We start from the raw sequence: 20,041 nt of genomic DNA, 5'->3' as shown, positions 1-20,041 counted from the left end.
CAGAAGAAAAAAATTTTTTTAACAAAGTAATATTTTTAACTGCCTAGGCAAATGGTTTTGTGAAAATACTTATATGAAAAGCAATACACTATTTTGCATTTATGTAGTCATCACTATTGGGTTTTGACATAAATGAAAATTTACAATAAAGTGAAACCACACAGGATTAAGGATTATGTACAATTCTGTATCAGATGATCTATAATATAGGCAATGTACTGCTTGAAACAATATCTTGATTTCTCATTTCACTTGCTGAAGATGTACAAAGAATACATGGATAAACAGAACACTAAATGAAACGTCAAAATAATCAATACCATTACAGAAAATATACATAACAAATTTATAATGCATGACAATACAAATAAGCAGTGTCTTTAGTATAACAACTGCATTCCACAAAGAAAGTATCTACTAACAAATATGATCTAACTATACCGAAAACATATCACATATATAAAGCATCACAATCTACATAAATTTTACTGAGAATAAGCCATCTGAAGGCCATATCCTGGGCTGAAGTTTTCAAATAAACCTCCACTTTCAGAAAGCTGTTCACAACAGCCCCATCAGGTTTCATCAGACTTGATAACATTTGGCTTTTGCAAGATAAGCTATAATCTTCTCAAGGGAATCAAAATGTAAGACTGAGGTAAAGAGATACTACAAGAGGGAACTTTTTTGTTGGCACAGAAGATTTACATGAATAACCTCCAAAATGCTGATATATTTGACAGGATGGGTTCACAACACATGTATAATACTGACAGAAATAACACTACAACACTGAGATGAAGGACCTACTGACAAACACTAGCAAAAGCACCAATCCCTCTTCTTTCTCTCACTTCATGCTCAAGATTTTACACTGAAATTTACTCTTCTTTTCTACCTTTTTATTTTAATTTGGACCCTTTAATGTTTCCCATCCTGTAAGCAACAGAGCAGCTAAAGTCCCAAAAGCCTTGCTAACAAAGTTGGATGGCAAGTATTCCCTTAAATAGCATTTTTATCATCCAACCCAAAGGAGGTACAGGATGCAGATCTGCAAACTTACATACACTCAAATCATGAAGCAACCTCCAAACTATCAACAGAGTTTGGGATCATAAAAAATCAAAATACAGCTTTCATAGCTGCAAAAGCCAACCTATTCAAAGCCTGTTTACTTTTTATAGGTAGTTATTTTTAGCTTACAGGGATCATATTCACAAGATGATGTTGCAAGTACGTGCCAAACAGTGCAATGCCCTGTGAATTTAACAGGCACTATCCCTGACCTATTCAATTATACTTCAAAGGGAAAGAAAGTGGAATTGCTTGTGCATTGCTTCAGTGAGATCCCTAACCAAGCAGGCTTCTTTTAGCAGATCTAGCAGAAGATGAATAATAAAAGAAATCAACAATAGGGTAACTAGAAGTTTCACATTCCTTCTAGGAGATGAATAATAAAAGAAATCAACAATAGGGTAACCAGAAGTTTCACATTCCTTCTAATCAGTGACAAGGCACCCTGCTCCCAACTACCTGCACATAAAGTGCTATGTACCCACACTCCACAATCATTACTTTACTTCATTCACCTATTCTGAATTCGCATAAAACACAATTGTATGATTAAACAAACTGATACTGCAATAGAGGGAAGCATGACTTTTTAAAAAAATTTTAAAATCAAAATCACATTTTCCATGCATTTAACCACTGGATTAAATATATTACTATAGAAAAAAACCAATTGAAATGCTGATCTGACTTTAAGTTTAGGTTGATGTTTTTATTTAGTTTTATATTAAGTATTGAAAACAAACCTAGAGGTTCAAGTGGAAAGATAATAAATTAGATGTGTATGAATCATGCCACCTCCTAGAAAAGCTATCTTTTGTTAGGATGATAAAAAAAAAAAAGGAAAAATCAGGAAAAAATGGTTCTTATAGACAGATACTTAAACTTTTACTGGAGCCTCTTCCCAAGATGTTTTTCTTCCCACTCTATATTTTTAAAAAAGAAAATACATTTTTCTTATCATGTAGTTAGGTATTATTTGGGGTCCAACTGTAAATTGGGCTTACACTTAATAAAAAAAATAACAAAAACAACAACAACAAAAACAAAAAAACAAAGTAGAACGTGTTTTCTTTCTCATGCCTTTCCTCTAGTTGAAAACTTCACTTTAAAAAATTCTATTTGCAGGAGGGACGTTATATAGAAAAGCCAATCTATGAAACCTTTCTTATTTCATAACTCTAAACTTGAACTCACTATTCTTTGAAATCTTTGTTTACACAGTTGATTGTAAGAGAAAGAAATCCAGTGACAGGAGGACAGGCACAGCTTAGCTTGAGAGTATCCAGAAAAGCGTCCTGGTGTCAGGGAGTAGAACTGCCCCCATCAGAACCATGGCACTTTGGGTGAAGGTGTGTCAGAGGGGCAGGAACTGGAGGGAGGGGAAGAAACAGGCACAGGTCAGGTCAAAATTCTTCCTCCCAGTCCATCAATTCTGTGATGGTCTGAAGAGCACAATTACTAGCAACTTTAACAAACTTCAGCATATTAGGGAAGAGACTATTAGCTGAGTTGGAAAGATAAAAAATAACTATCTTTGAAAATCAATTCTCCTAGTAAAAATCTCCTTTGTGCAAAGTTGAAAGGAGCTTCAATCAACTACAGGAGGGCAGAGAGTTTCAGAGCCTCCCCTACCAGTGAGCCCCATTGTTAACAGTTAATACAAGGAAAGGGTTATATAAATAGTCAGATAGAAATAGACTGCATTTCCTTTTTAAAGATGACAGAAACTTTCTGAATTTCATAAACCTGTACTCATTATTCTGTCTGGACCCAAGGGGTATAAGCTTGACTTTAAGCATCTTTCATATGCTTGGAATCTAATTTTATGAATTTATTCTACGACATAAATCAGGTAAGAGAAAAGTATATGGATGGATTTTGAAAAGAAATTGGGTTCCCTGGGTACTTATAGTAGATTGAGGAGTGAGAGATTTACAAAGATACAATTCTCTAGAAGTTAAGGAAGATGGAAACAAAATCAAATATTTTACATCCTGATACTGACTTTCATTAATTTTTTCACCAAAAGCACATCAAGTGAAGGAAACTAGAAACAGTTTCCAGTTATTATTAAAGTGTTTCAAGAGCCAGGGAACCCCCTGAGATGGAAACAAAACAACACAGTATTCAAGTTTTCTTCACAAGGCTACCCTGTACTGGGCAAGACTTAGATCACTTCTGGCTTCAAAAAAATATAAAGCATTGCTAAAGAAACTTTCTGAAAAAAGAAAACTACTACAGGTTGGCCAAAAACTTGTTTTAAAATCTGTGCTGTAAAATCCCTACTTCCTTTGAAACTCCAAAGGTTACAACATTTCATTTGAGATAGTTGGCAGTCAGGGCTTCATCAGTTGTGTTACTGATTTTCTAAACCTTCAAATGAGAATAAACATGGTGGAAGCAGACCTGGCTGCTGCATCTCCTAAGTGAGAAACAACTGTGAAGAGTGTGGGTAGTCTACAGGCTCATAGTAGAAAAGTTGGAGAAATAAAAAATAGGAAATAAAACATAACAAAGGAGATTTAGAGCTGGCATATTTCCAAGCTCTTTTCTAAAACTGTATCCAGGGCCCTCTCGATTTCTATCTCTAAACAAATATTTGTGCACTGTGGTGCATGATGTTTCTTACAGTTTCACAAAATAAACAGTTAACACATGAAAAGGAAGCAAGACTTCTGCTATTCTTTGAGGATGCTCAGAAGTAAAGGCTGCTTTGCCTTCATTTTATGGATCTGTAGCTTTTTCTCCAGAGGGTGCTAATGACTGGGGGTTGCCTCCTCTGGTTAAGACTCTCAAGCCCCAATTAAATGAACTTGTTCCCATCCAGATCCCCCAAACAGATCATAACAGCATGTTGTTTTTATCTCTCGATTGTCATGACTGAAAGATTGTCCTTAGGGTACATGAGGCCTGTGCCTATGATACAATGCCACTAGAGATCATCTTTTAAGGGAGAAGCTTTCTCAGTCAGGAAAAATTAAGGATTTGGTTTAAATTGCAGACCAGAGGAAAGCTGACATATTCTTTTGGGCTGCACTGTTGGAAACTGCATCACCGAACCTATCTATGGTCCCTTACTGGCATTCTGACTCTTGCGCTGCCTCAATGCATCTTCTGCCACTTCTGTATCAGGTGAATGGGGCTGTTCTGTGACGTCTTCTTCAGCCTCATCAGGTTCAACTTCTTCCTGGGTCATACTGCCCTCTCTCAGGGGCCCTTGGTCACTGACTTCACTTTTCTCCTCATCCATACCACCTGGCAGATTGTCCTCTTCCTCTTCCTCCTCTGCTTCATCCTCATCACCAAGGTCTTCTTTCTCTTCTTCATCATCAACAAGGCTGTCCTTGTTTTCTTCTTCATTTGAATCATCTTTTTCCTCCTCTGCATCCTGCAACTGTTCAGCCCTGTGAGCTTCCTCAGACTTCTGATTCTGCTCTGTAGAGAGAAGACAGGAAAAACATCCTCCAAATAAATGATGGTAATTCAGTATTCAATTGAGTGTGTTTATCTATGAAATGAAAAAAACAGGTGAATTGACAGTTTTATCCACCTTGAAGCTCTTGGTATTATACAGAACAATTCCTTACTTAGCATCCTAGCCCCCACCTAGGCTTCTCCTTCCCTGAGGGCCTTCAGTTACTATGTTGACTTTGGCAGAACATGTGGGCAGAGAGCAAAGGTTCCTTCATGCTCTGTATTTTGTAGCTTTTAAAAGGGTCAGTGGCTGACTGGTCATAGCAATTGGTTCAGAAATGTGACTTGAGCTGAACCAATCAGAATACTCCCTAGGAGAGTCAGGAAGAAAGGCCATCCTGTTTCTTAGTAACTGGTTAAACTGGTAAGATGTGAGTTTGGACTGCTGACAGCCACTAAATGAGCACCATGGAAACAGAAATCCAACATCACTCAGGCTGGGAATGATGCCAGAACACCCTTGGACTTTTCAGACAAGTAAGCTAATAAATTTTCATGTTCCCCCCTGAAGATGCTTTATACTGGGTTTCTGTTACATTTAAGAATTCTAAGGATCACATATATTATTCAATTATCTATGGAAGTCTCAAAGCCCCCAAAATTTCAAGTATGAAAATTCAAATTTATCTAAACTTCAAATAAAATTCAACAATTACAAAGTCTTTATGCAAAGTCTCAAAAAATAGCCATGAAAAAGACATTCAAATCCAGGGCCACTTAATTCCAGAAGCAGTGTGAAACATTGCTAGGATTCAGGAATACTGCCTTAAAGGACAGTAACACACAGTAGAGACTCAATAAATGTGCACTTCTCTCCCTCCTATTGTTCAATTCAAATGAGGAAAAGCTGTCCACTGATTAATAAAGGGCATAAAACTAAAGAGCAATTACCAATATAAAATATACTCCAACTTAACAGAGGAGAAAAAGGATTTTTTATTTTCAAATATACTCAGAGAACATATTTTAAGAAAATTGTCAAGGTGATATTTTGTTCATTTAAAAAATCAGGGGAAACCCCCTATGTATAAGAAGCACAAAAAGAATTCCAAACCATAGAACACCATAAAATTCTAAACATACTCTCACATATGAGCTTTTCAGACTTACCAGAATGTTCAGATAAATTCCTTGGAAGTGGCACATAGAAACATTCTGATATTATCACCAAGATCTGGAGGAAGAAAAGTGATTTTATAGTAAGTTCACATAACAGTTATTACCAAAGGGTATCAAAATTAGGCCTTGCTTCTATATAAACACATTCTTAGACTAATAATTAATAGCTGATCAAAAGTCTTCAAAAAGATAAAGATATAATTAAGAATTTCCTCCTTTCAAATGTGACGTAACACAGGAAAATACCAATAATTTAGAACAAGGGCCACAAAGTCAAAAGCCTACAGAGAGTCTACTATAAATAGATGAGTGAAACAGGTATAAGAAAACAGGCTCTACAAGCCAAGTCTAAAATGGTCTCCTTAAAAACACTATTTTGAACAAAAAAAACTACTACGTATTTATTTGAGCTGCCCCACACTAATGGGTAACCCTCAATTGAGTGGAAGAACACTTCAGGGTCTGGAATTCTTAAGAATACCATTGAAATTTCTACAGACAAACTGTGAGAAAACTACTCAAAAATGTGAACTAAATCCTATTTGAGGCAGTGATGGATTAGTCTCATCTCTGACCTTGACTGAAGCATAAGTCATTTTCTATTGTAATAACCATGTCTTTTTCCTTGATGAACTCTAAGCTCCTTAAGGATAGGATCCATCTGCCATGGCCAGGGACCAGTAATGAGCCATACTGATGATACTAATGGCTACATCCAATAAGGCACCTGGTGCCAGAACAAAATTAGGATCCACTCTCTTTGTGTACAATTTTCCCTGCCCTTAAAGCACAACACAAACAGATCCAAGAATAAAGAAAGCTGCCCATTTAGAAGGCTATACATTTCTTCTTGTATTTAATGCTTAGATTACAACTTCTTTTTGAATAATTGTCCAGTCTTTAAAAACAGGAATAGTGCTACATATACTAGTGTTTTACATGTGCTCTAAAATTTTAAATAAGTCAATTCATAGTCCTTTTGATTCAATATTATAAGTATCAAATGAGTACTCTACTTTGTGTTCAGGATTACTACTAGGCATATATTCATTTATTACTGTACTTGATATTTGGTTCATTAGGTTCAAGGTACCATGCATGTTAATATCTGGGGCGTGTGTTGCAAAGAGAAAAAAACTAAGTTTATGGAAAATAAGTCTCATACAAAGCACTCTGATACTTAAGAGATAAAGAGCTTACATCCAGGTATGGAGTGGAGAAGGATCAAGGATGGAGAAAGCATTGAGCCAGAACATAGAGTGGACAGCATAGGCAACATTCACTGCGTGGCTGCTCTAAGCTGCAGCCAGTGAGATTCCTGAGGCTCCTGGATCTCGATAAAGTCACAAGTGCCAGGTTCAGGAGACCCATGAAGTAAGGCAGTGCATTTCAGGAAGGCTTTGTGGGTTGGGGAACAACAAGCTCCAAGCCATTAAATCACCCTTACCAGCAAAGAGGAAGCATTTCCATGTGTTAGGACTGAGGTTAAGGATCTTACATTTTTAATGTGATATTCATATGTTTACTAGCTATTTTCAGGACATAATATCTCTTGTGACTTTTTTTCTTTCTTAATTTCACCAGGAAGGACAAAGTCCTAATATATTGCAAGTGAAGAAGAAATATCTTTCAGTGACAATACAAGCATTTCCAACAATGCCCACAAGGGAGAAACTTGCATTTATGATACTAGAGGGCAGGCTGGTACTGGAGAAAAGACTCACAGGGGACCAATCCCACCTTTGTCTTTCTTGCATTAGCTGAATAACCTGAAGTTCCCTTAACTGCTTTCGCTTATGCTCAAAAGGACAGGTTTGAGCTAGCCTACCACCAAGGCCTGTTGTCTTCCTTCTCAGAAACTGGGAGGAAATCCTCTCATCTTTTCATTAGATTCTTTCACTTCAAGGTCTAATTCTGGTCTAGAAAACCTTTCAGAAACAGTCTATAGGAGAATGGTACCTTTCTCTTCATCTTCTACAATGACCATAATAGGTTTTGGCTTCTACCTAGATGCAGATAACCATGCTCCAAAATGAAGAGGTGCACTGAAAGATGGAGTTTTTTCACAGAGTTATGACATTCATGATTCTAACACTGGGGACCTTCCTCTGTGGAAGGCCCCAGGCTAGACATTGGTTATCAGCATCTAGAAAAATAATCTACTTAAGCACCAGAATTTGAATAGTGCCTATATATGGCAACAGAAATAGATATGGCAGAGGAGAAAGCAAGTCAGCCTCTTCTTTTTCCATGAATGAACTATCTGAACTGAAAAGCTTGTAGACCTAAGCTACTTGGATCATAGCCTGTGTTCTGCAGGGCTTTTCTGCTTCTCTAAAACTTTGCTGCCTTTCACCCTTCAGAGTCCAGTTACTGACAGCAGAATGTGATCCTGTCACAGTCATTTGATCTATAGACTATGAACTAAAGATCACTCCAATGTTAGTTAAAAATACAGAATATATACTTGATTCTAAAACTGAGCTCTTTATTTAATGTGAAAAATAACATTTTATAAAATACTTCTACCATTACCAGGCTCAATCAAGAAAACAAACAAAAGTCAAATCAGCAGACTTGTTTTCATTTCCCATATTTTAAAACTGGGGTTGGGGGGAATAGTAAATACAATAGTCAAGCTAAATGAAGAAATAATAGAACATTTCTTATGGAAAACATCTTGCCCTCCTAGCACTATGAAGACACACATAAAAGGAAGGAATGTCTCAAAAGTCATCAGAACCAAGTTCACATGTCTGCAAGCCTGGCCTTGACTTTTAGCCCCAGGTAATGGCAGAGGTGTCACAGAGTGCTGAAACTCACATCTGAAGCTCTGGCCTCTAATCCTGACTGTAAAAAGCAAGTGAGTCACAAAGCCTCTGCTGGCTGCAGCTTCTCTGGGAAGGGGGGTGGTGAAATAGAGTATTTTAAAGGCTGTTTCCTTTGAGTACTCAGGCAATTCCTACTCTTCTATTTTGAGAAACCCTATACTCAGCAGTTTTATCTCAGATTTATTCTATCTGAACTACTCATCTTTACATCCTGGCTTCACAACAGATGTGTCATTCCCCAGGGAATGTGGGCAAGATGTGGGGCAGCTGCTTCTCTGGGCCACTCAGAGCCAGTCTCAGTGATTCTGTTGAGCAGCAGCATCCTTTTCCCTAGTGTGCTACACTCACTCTGTGGCTAAGAGGTGAAAACAATTGAGAAATGCTTCTTCTATAATCCTAGAAGCTAGTGAAAAGGCCATTCTGGAATAGATGATTTCAAAAGAGATAAAAGAATTCAGCTCTTTCAAATTGTACAACTAATTCCTAAAGATAAGATTTAAAACTACAAAAAAATAAAGATTTCTGAAGGCAAAAATTCTACATACTTTACAATTTTACAAAAACGTGATCTTAAAGATGTATTTACTATTTCTGATTAACAGATTATTTTGCTAAATAACATTATCTTCCCATGTTTTTATAAAGGCACAATAGAGTGTTTTCTTTATCACTTGAATCTTCTTTCTTCAAGTCAAGCCTCCAATAACCTTCCTATAATGTTATTTCAATCTAAGTTTCAAAATGAACCTCATGCATAAGCAGGCCTGACTCAATTTCTTAGACTTAAAAGTAACCTCAAAGTCTAAAACTCTTTATGCTGAGAATTTTCACTGGTTTTCCAACAGGTTCATACTCAACCTACATTCCCTTTGTCTCCATCTCTGAATTACCCAGGACCTCATCCTGTTCCCCTACAAAAGCCTCACACTGCTAGAAAAATCTGACATTAAAAATACATGGGAGAAGCACAAACAGTTAATTCTACTTAAATCCAAAGTCAAATCCCTTTAAAACAGGGCAGCGGAGACATGTAAACTAGCAATACAATTAATATAACAGAATATAACACACCAGGGACCTAATTATTAATTTATTCAGGTTGCTAAATTTCATCCCTACCTCTAAAGTTAACACCAGTAGTAAATCTCAAAGATAAGCCATAATGTGAATACAGCATGCTCTTGGAAAAATAAGAACTAAGTGTCCTCCACTCCTTAGAGTTATTACTTTGTCAGACCAAGTTGTGACTTAGTATCAAGTCAATTGCTAAGCATTTAAGCTTATTAAAAAGAAATGTACACAAACTTACCTAAAAGTTTGTTCTTTAATATAAAACTTTTATAATCATTAATTATTCTCACCATGGAGTAGTTAACAGCTATGTCATTACCATACAGTAAAAAGGCTTTTCAGAACTTCTAAGAATTCAACAGGAAATCAAGTTGATCAAGGGCAGGTTAAGAGAAAGACAAAAATAATTTGTATCAAAGAGTAAAATATGCCAGGTGTGGTGGTAAACATTTGTAATCCCAGCAGCTCAGGAGGTTGAGGAGGAAGGGTTGGGAGTTCAAAGCAAGCCTCAGCAAAAGCGAGGCAGTAAACAATTCAGTGAGACCCTGACTCTAAATAAAGTACAAAACAGGGCTGGGGATGTGGCTCAGTGGTCGAGTACCCCTGAGTTCAATCCCCAGTCCCCCCTTCAAAAAAAAAGTAAAATATGCCACACATTTATAGTTGCCTATATAATTAAATAAATAAATTTATTATTTCAACTTTCACCTAAAACACCTAGGGAGAAAATACTGAGATACCTACTGGATACTAATTTTCATGTCCAAGGAGAACATGGTGATTTACGCTGAATCTTTTTTCCCCCCACATTAATGACAGTGTTCTTTCATCCACATTATTTTACAAAATTCACCTCAGGAAAACCAAATATGTATAAGCAACTGTATGTATAAGCAGCTGGTCAGGAGCAGAGGTTCAATTGGAGGATATGAACAGAAAAAAAAAAAAAAAAACTTTGATCTAAGTAAGAAACAAATTCACAACTTTGGCCTTATCACCACCATAGTCTAATCAAGTAGGCAATGTGTAAAAACCATAGTCAACTCAGTTGTCTTGGAAACTATCAAGTCTGGGTCTCTGTTTCTTCGTTCACCAGTGTTTATGTTCTGGGCAATACACATCTTCAGAATAGTTAAGGGATAGGACTAGGGAGCGATAATTTAATGAACTTTCCATTATATCTCATATTACCCTTAAAAGTAACATTAAATAATCAAATGCTATTTAATTACTTGATTATACACAAAAGAATGTTTTGTGTTTTTTTCTTTCTTAGTCCCCTTTAAGTTTTACAGGAAATCCACATTTCTTTAAAGAAGAAAAAAATTGGTTTTCTCTCTTACCAGACCCATAAGGAGGCCAAAAAGCAAAGTGGCAATGACAAAAAAGACATAAGAACACCAGGCAGGAATTCCAAGGGTCACTGTGAAATAGTTGTGAAGATGCTGCAAACAAAAGAAAAAAAAATTACTTGTAATGAGGACCAAAAATATTTTAATCATCTTCTCTAACACCAACCTGCAAATTGTCTATCCATACATTTTTCCACAAAATGACCCCAAATATGTACCCAAATGACTCTTAATGAGCAAGTCAAGTTTTTCAACATTGAAATACTCAGAGTAATTATAAAGGTTGTATCTAAAAAGAGTTATCTTTCCCTAGAGCTCTGGACCTGAACAGAACTCTAGTAAACTGTTTTGCTAGTCCTTTCTTCGATCATGATTTGTTTTGTTTTGGTCCCTCATATAAATAATTATATATATTCAGTATTTATTCATAACATGGCATCTTTTAAAAAAATGAAATTCTTGGTCCTTTAGAAATTTTTATGTAAAGCAAAATGACTACAGAACCAACTATTTAAAATTGTCTCCATATTTACTTTTTCAAATCAGACTTATTATTCTATCCCTTAACAACTTTATTAACTACTACAAGTAATAAAATGCAATACTGAACAGAAGAAATTTTTTGATTAATTTATTTTAAGCAAATGAGATTTTATTAGTCTTTCAGTAGAACATACATTATCTTATGCTTACTATTCTCTGGGACTCTAATGACAAATACTTGAAGAGACACAATCTTAGCTAGGAACTAGTTACCTGCTAACTCACACAGGGTTATAGACATGAACCTGCTCATTTAATGTCAAGGTCCACTTAGATGCGAAGTTGCAGAGCTAATGCTTCCCCATGGTAATTTAGTCATCTGTTTTGATCCTTACATTGCCATCAACTATAATCCAAGCAATTTCTAGACACGGGGTAAAATGGTTCCAAGTTATATAGATATAATCAACAAGCAGAGATAATGATTAAATGATCTGCCTAGAACTGATAAAATAGATGAAAATGAATTCAAGTTTCTGTTTAATTTCATATTTCTCAAAATTTAAATCATTCCCATTGGTTTCCTAGTTTTATTTTGGGCAATTTAATAATACATTTTACTCTGGCTTAATTCTGAATGAAAGACAAGCAAACAAAAAAGTTGGTTAAATGATCTCATATAATCTGATAGATCTAAATGAAGACTCAGCAAACATTTTAAGCACTAACACATGTAATCAAAGTATTCAATCAACACTTGTTGAATAAGGAAAAGATACCAAATGCTTGAACTATTCACATGAAATATAAACAAACAATTTGTAAAGCTGCTGTCTTTCTTCTGTTGATGGCACTTGTCATCAGTCTGTGCTTAGTCAGGACGATTGCTTATGAAGGGTAGTTTAAAACTCTTTCAATGTAAGTTCAAAAGGTATTATACATTTCCTACTTTAGAACATAATGTTTATTGAACAATTTATGCTTTTCTTGATGACTCAGTGCAATCAACACGATTAAGCTCTGAAATGTGCCAAAGAATTAAGATACTAATTAAGATACTAAAAGTCAATCTGCCTCCGTGCTGACTCAGGGATGCATTCTGGAACTTGTTTTGTGTCTTCTGATTTACCTCATTTATGTGATTGGAATAAAAAAACTGAAATTTTTAGATGATTGTGTCTTATGCCCTTTCTGCAAAATAAATGATTGCAACTTTCAAGAAAATATTCTAACTTTTAGATTTTAGTAAGTTATTTGCTTTTGAATCATTGCATTCTGAGTCCAACATTTTTTAGCATTCTCAAAACATTATCTTATTGTAATGAGCTTCACTTCAATTTTTATACCAACCCACTCTTGAAGCAATTTGAGCTTCTTAAAGAAACTCTGCCATCTTGTGGTTTTTTTCAGGTAATTATTACTAAAGACATTAATCAAGTTATGTTTTCACAATCTGTAGATATGAATCTTTATCTGTTTACTTTGAGTTCATAATGGCTTTAGGGACCCTCTGTGAATGTTATAAGTCACAATATTAAGTATCTGGAGTTTTGCTTCAAGATCTGGATAGAACTATGATAAAATTGTTTTGCTCATTTTTTCTTCCATCATCAAAGATTTTTTTGGTCCCCCTTGCCTATGTGTACATGTGTGCATGTGTGTATGTATGTGTGTCCAAAATAATAACTGACTAACACTTATTTGATTTAATTTTAGATTTTCATGTTTGTTTCTTTAGCCATGTTTCTTTAAATACCAGTTTTCACTTGTGTAAAATCCTGGTCCTTGTTCAATATTACATGTTCTCATTACAAGGAAGTACCTGGATATTTACTGAAAATGCACTCAAATGTCACCTGATGGGTATGATAACCTATACCATTATATATTATATTATCTGACTTAGGGCTAATTTCTGGCTAAATATATAACTGAGTTGAAAGACCAAATGAAAAACATCACTACAACAGAGTAAATGAGAACAGACCAATCAGTGGTCAGACTGGATTTAAGGAACCAGGCCAAGGTCCCCATGATCAGAGGCAGAACCTTCCTTCCCCATGAAGGCCAGGACTCCCTCCAGAAGTCTAAACCATTACAGGCTGAATAAAATGCCACCCAGAGCATCCACCCATCCAAACCAATGTTTCACAGTCTCACTCAAAACTGAATTGGCCCTGAAAAACAGAAAGTCTTTGGATTTAGAACTTGCCTGTATCACAGGATATATACTCTGAGGTCAAGGACAGGCTTGATCCCTCACACACACAGATCAGAATTGCCAAAATATTTTCCCTATGTGTGAGCAGGCAGGAAGGACTCCTCGGTGGTAGTGGAGTACTCAATCCTCCTCCATGTTCTACCCCCAATATTTGCAATGAGACACAGACTTGCAATCTCTTGTAGAGTCCATGAAAGGAACCTCGTGAATGGCACAGTCTCACTGTAACATTCTACAAAACATTCTAGACATTTTTATGAGAGAGGAAAAAACACAGTAAGACAAGAGACACTGCTATGTAAATCACAAGGGAATGTTTTCAAGTTCTTTTTAATTTTTTTAGATGTTGATGGACCTTTATTTTATTCATTTATTTATATGTGGTGCTAAGAATCAAAACCAGTGCCTCCCACATGCTAGTCAAGCAGCACTACCACTGAGCCACAACCCCAGCCCTCAAGTTTTAAAATAGTATTATTCTCCAATATAAACATGCAAGACCTTTAATTCTCATCCTTGGATATTTATGAAACACTAAATTTTCTGTTATGATAATCTAATCAAAAGAGAAGGTGATATTCATCAAACAGATTGTCCTCTCCAGGATGTAGCATGCCTTAGTTTAGCTAAAATTTGCCATGCCTATGCCCTTTCATAACAACAGTGACCTTTAGGAGATATAAGTTATATCCTATATTAGTTTTAGTAATTCACAAAATTTGATCAAACAATATTTTAAATACATTTAAACACTAAACCTAGTTATCAAAAGTATGTATGTTGTACAAGTGCCACAGAATTGTGTTTTAAGTTTATAATTAGTCTTGTTTAAAATAAACAAATAAAAACAACAACAAAAAAGTATTCTTGTTGTCTATCACCAGAAGGGGAAAATAAAATAATAAAGATGGCAATGATTAATGATTATAACTACAAAAAGTAGTTATCAAATATAACATAAGTGCCAGATTCTATGCTAAACATTCAAAGAGTTCTGGTAAGAACAGTCTATGTCAGAGAAAGCAAACAGCTTCAGAAACATGAACACAAGGAGGAAAAAGATGGCTTGTGTTTTGAAAGGGAGAAGGATAGTGCCTCTGAAGCATGGTAGCCAATCATAAAGAGAGATAAGAAAACAAAGACTAGAACATCTCTGTCCACACATGTGCCATCAGACAAAAAAATATCTCAGCCTGGAGAACCCTAGTCCTGACTATGAAACCAGAGCCAATGGCAGTGCTTCCTAAAATGCAGTCTTCTTCACATCACCTTCATGACATTCACCTCACCCTATACTGCTTTGAGAGTATTAACATTGCATTAAGTTGAATCATTTTAAGTTTTAATAAAAGTTTAAAAAGTTTTTTATATTGCTACTGCCTTAGAAAATCAGAGTCAATTCTGGACTTTGAAGATGTCTCCTCTCTGAGAAACTTTTCAAGTTGTTCACCTTCTAGACTTCATTGACTCCTTTTATGAGTGAAGCATATGGAATGTCAAGACAATCCATGAGGACAGGATTACTTCTATGAGTTTATACAAAGATATCTAGTATACAGGTGAATGCCCTCATGATTGGATTAGAAAAACAATTTGAATTTGGTGATGGAGAGAACACTGATGATCATTTACTCTTAGCCACATTGTGGTACAAATTACCAATCAAAAATTCCTAGGGTTCCACTGGCCATGGTGGAGTATGCCTATAGTCCTAGCAGCTCAGCAGGCTAAGGCAGGAAGATTGCAGGTTCAAAGCTAGCAACTTAATGAGCTATAAGCAAACTAGTGAATCCCTGTCTCAAAACAAAAAAAATGTAAAAAGTTGGGGATGTGACTCAGTGGTTAATTGCTCTGGGATTCAATCCTTGTTACAAAAAAAAAAAAAAAAAAAAAAAATCCTAGGGTTCAAGGTAACTGCAAAAAGGCTATTCAAGCGACTGCCCTACTTAAGGGTTCACTTCAAATAAGAACATAGGGGAGGCTGATGCAAAATGAAGAAGGACAAATGCAAACCAAATAAAATCTCTTGAGTTCATAGGAATTCAGCTAAGTGGGTATCACAATACCAGGCAACCCTAGAATCCTAAGGTCCAGTTTTTAACTCCAAAATGTCAGACAAGCAAGTTGACTTCACTCCTAAAACAGAAATTCAAGGACTTTAAGGAATCACTAGTTTAGTAGGATCTGATGTTCTAGATATTGACATTTTTTTCCTTTTTTTTTTTTTTTTTTTTCATTACAGAAAAATTAGAGAGTGCCGCAGTCTGGCTGGGCACAATTCAGGAGTCACTTGTTAAAAGAAACGAACTTTATTTTTAGAACCACACACCGCACCACACAGCTCCTCAGGAAAAACCCTCAGAGCCCAACTGCCATCACCGGCTTCTCACAAGCCTCTCAACCTCCCCCAGTCCTCCTGCTCTTGAGGCCCATGGGCAATTGGCTGGGTCGCGTGGGCGGAGCCAAAAAAAGTCCCCCAATGAGAAGCTCCATGGTCTGAAAGGGCGGGGAAACAGCCCAATGAGTATCACCGCAAAGGAGCCAATCAGCTAGAAGTTGCTGGGGCACTGTGAGCCAATCATCAGCTGGCAGCTGGAAGTTTGCTGGGGCCCCTTCAGCTGTGGCTCTCAACAAGAGAGTACAGAAAAAACAGGTCTTTAAAATCAGCCAGAATTCCAGTATTAGAGAATATCATTGTCAAGAATCTATTTGATCTGTCTAGGCATTTTTCTATATAAGTGATACATAATGTTTTGCTATCTTTCCCCCCAATTAATAAGTTGCATCTTTCTTTTCAGAAAAATTTACTTCTAATAGCTAGCCAAGCAGGAAAGTTGACTGCTAAGGAAAAATTGACTTCTATTTGTATACATATCCACAAAATCTCAGTAGGATAAAAGACTATAGACAGACATCACCAATTTTGCTTCTCTAGCTTTAGCTACATTACTTCTTTCTTGCTTACATGTTTTTATCTTCTTTCTCTGAGACTTTCCACACTTTATGTTTTAGCCTCATCCATGATCTCTCTGTCTCTCCCTCCCACACCACGTGCTGTGCTTCTTCTGTTCATTGTTAATACTACAGTTTTACTTCTGTTCACTGTTAATACTACAGTTTTATTTTATCTAGACATAAGTTAAAAACAGATGACATTCCAGACAATTATATATTTAACCCTGACAAGAGATTCCTGGGCAAAAGAAAAAGTCAGATAACTAAGCAGGCAGGACAGTCAGCTAAGACTGCTAAGTAAGGCCGACAAAGCCAGACTATGCCAAGATTTGGAAATGGGGACCAGAAAGACCTGATGGGACATCAAAGACTAGGCCCCATCAGGCCAAATATCATACATCTTGTAAATAAGAAGTCAAGAGCTAGTAGAATGTACTAACTATATATCTTCCCTAATATAGTCTTTGAAAGTAAAACTCTTCTCTAGCATCAATGAAAGTCATGATTTTTTCTCAACCTGGAGGATAAATTCACCTATTATTTTTTACATCATAGGTTCTGTGCTAAGATCTTGCTCTCAGTGCTGTCTGATAACCAACAAATCTACAAGGCTCAGATATCTATTAGACTATATGATAATCAACCTTTAATGTCAACATACTGCAAAAGGCAAAATCCCTTATTCTCAATTTTCGGATTGCAATTCACAGTTCTCAGCTCTTGACTAAACTTCGCACCAATGTTAATAAATCAACAGAAGGAAAACTTATGAAACTTAAAACTATTTAGAAAAAGGAAAAATACTAATTATTGTTGAATGTGATTTTAAAAATGTCCAAAAAAAAAGTTAAATTTAACCAAAAAGACTGAATCCAAGTCTCTGATTAGCTTCTTGTAAAAACACAAAACAAAACAAAAACCCCATGAAATAGATATCTGTCTAACAAGGCAGAATATATAACTAAGAAACTGGTATATGAAAGGTTGTTTTTAAATTTCCCTCACTATATATCAATGTGTATAAGAAACAGAGTCTTCTTGAGTTCTTTAAATGTTAGGTTTCAAATATGATACCATGACCTATGATCATTGTTTAGAAAAAAACATAAACAAGAATTCATGTCTGAAGAATTTTTTAAGTATTTTGAGCTATAATTAATTCCAGAGCACTCTCATTCAATCTTTGAATTTAGCCTCCTCTACAGAAAAGGGAAACAAAAGGTCATAGACATAGCCAAGGTTATATAATGGTTCAACATTTTAACCTGAACAACAGTACACTGAAATGACTAAGTGAAATTTTATAATTACATACAGCAAAGGTCCACAAACAATAAAAGGGTCAGATAAGACATATTTTAGGCTCATGAACTCCTTGTCAGTAACATCTACTCAACTATACCACTATCATATAAAAGCAGTCATAGATAATGAATACTGAATGAAAATGGCTGTGTTCAGATAATGTTTTATTTACAAAAATAGTGGCCTACCCATAGGCTATCGTTTGGTGACCTTTGAAATATACTAATACCTTCATACTTAGATAATCTGATCTGTAGGGAGATTTGTCAATGAGAAAATTAAAATACTATATATGAAATAAAATGATATAAGCCCTTTTGCCTTGATAAGAATTTTAATTTCCAATCAAAAAAAAAAAGATATGACTTAGACAACGTATCGACAAATCCCTGATCAAAATATGCCCTTGTAAACACAATTTGTATAACTTAAGGAGAAAAGCAGAATTTTCCTTTTGCCTAAAAGCTACACATTTATTCTTAAGAACCTCTCTGCAAATATAATTGTGATGGTTTTACTTAAGATTACTCACCCAAATCTTGCCAGAGATGCTAAAAAGACCAGCCATTCCAGACATCCTTAAAAAATAAAGAGAGAAGAGGACAACTGATCATGTATACTAAGAAGAAAAAGAAAAAAAAATGCTCATATCAGAGGGACTACCCTTCACTGATCTCACTACACATTGTTCTCTTTCTTGGATTGACTTCTGTTCTTACACAGTTTACCATCTGTGGTTGTCATTTGAATCTGCCTGAGGTAAATACATTCCAATTTCTTGGCTTTTTCTCCCTTCATTGTATATGTCTGGCAAAAATCCCAAACATAAACATCTGAATGTCTCTGGGGAAAGATTACATGTACAGATGAACCCCAGCCTAAGTGAATACTCAGTTCCACCTAGTCTTAGGGCATTTTTTAAAGACTCTGGGATAATAGCTCATTTCCTCTTCCCTCTCTTTAAACCTTACATGTATCCCCACTCCTAAAATACTCATTGCTAGCAAACACCTTGAAACCAGAAGCCATTATGTGATCTCTCTTATCTTTCTACCACCAAATCTAAGTCTGGTGTATACCTGCATCTACCTTCTCATTTCAACAAGAAATTCTATCTTCCCTACTACGGTCCAATTACTCTTGTGCCTTAGTTCTTTTCACTTTGTCCTATTAATGACTTGGTTCTTTCCGTAATCTCTTCTTCCTGTGTTACTCCATCTCTGCAGGACATCTCTCCTCAGCATGCATATATATTTCCTCCCATCTTTTAAAAAGAGCAACCCTGGACCTCAAGTGTTCCTTCAGTTTCACAGATGAATTTTTCCAAAGAATAGTGCTCACTATTTCTTCTGCATCATATCTTAACATTCAAACCTGCCTCTTACTTGTAAAGCTAATATTACATGATCTTACACTGCTTCATTCTATGCCCATGTCACCATTTGATCTTCCTTAATCTCTTGGTAACAGGGACACAAGTAACTACTCCTTCCTTCTTGAGTACCTGTTATCTGGAAAATGGTACACTCCATTTTTCTTCCTGCCTCTCTGTATTCATTTTCAGTTTTCTCTTGCTGACTTATTCTCTATGCAAATTCTTAATTTGGAAATAGTTCAGGGATCAATACTAAGCAATCCTATTTCTTTCTAGGTGTTTTTTTCCCTTCTGAGACTTTAAACACCATGTAGGCGTGTCCTAGATGGACACCTCTATTTGTGTTCCTGAAATCATGGAGACCCATTTCCATGTAACCAATTTAACAGCTCTACAAAGTCTACATCTCAAATTCAATAAGTCCAACACAGAGTCATTGATCTTCTCTTGCCTAAATAAGTAAGTAATACCAAGATTCATCTGCTATTCAAATGTGAAACCCAGTTTTCACTTGTGAATTCTCCCTCTTTTCACCTTGGCCAAGTCTACCTTCAAAACATACTTTAAATCCATTCATTTCTCCTTCTCCACCACTGTCACTCTCCTACAAGCTATCATCTCAAAGATGGACACTATGAAATACTTCTAACTAGACTCTGATCATTCATTCATTTCTCATTGCATGGACTGATAACTTCCAAGTTTGACTTTAGGGTCACAGGCTCTACAGGATCTAGCTTCAGCCTGCCTCTTACTTGTAAAGTTAATGTTACTCTTCTCC

The 20,041-nt window shown here is 35.9% G+C and overlaps 1 protein-coding gene across 1 annotated transcript in view; it reads right to left on the bottom strand.

The window, feature by feature from the left end:
• The window catches only part of Tmx4 (thioredoxin related transmembrane protein 4), a 40,630-nt gene continuing 20,589 nt past the window's right edge, over positions 1–20,041 (bottom strand). The window contains exons 5-8 of the mRNA XM_046433577.2: positions 18,418–18,463; positions 10,913–11,014; positions 5,659–5,722; positions 1–4,509 (exon numbers count right to left, since the gene is read on the bottom strand). Of these exons, the coding sequence (XP_046289533.1) occupies positions 4,139–4,509; positions 5,659–5,722; positions 10,913–11,014; positions 18,418–18,463 (583 nt within the window). The 3' untranslated portion in view covers positions 1–4,138. The remainder of the gene's footprint in view (positions 4,510–5,658; positions 5,723–10,912; positions 11,015–18,417; positions 18,464–20,041) is intronic.

Source organism: Marmota monax, unplaced genomic scaffold (assembly GCF_021218885.2).
Source record: "Marmota monax isolate L192 unplaced genomic scaffold, Marmota_monax_Labrador192_F-V1.1 WCK01_AAM20220418_F8-fsc00014, whole genome shotgun sequence".
Taxonomy (NCBI): domain Eukaryota; kingdom Metazoa; phylum Chordata; class Mammalia; order Rodentia; family Sciuridae; genus Marmota; species Marmota monax.
Note: the sequence above shows the minus strand (reverse complement) of the source record. Positions and strands in the feature narration are given on the sequence as shown.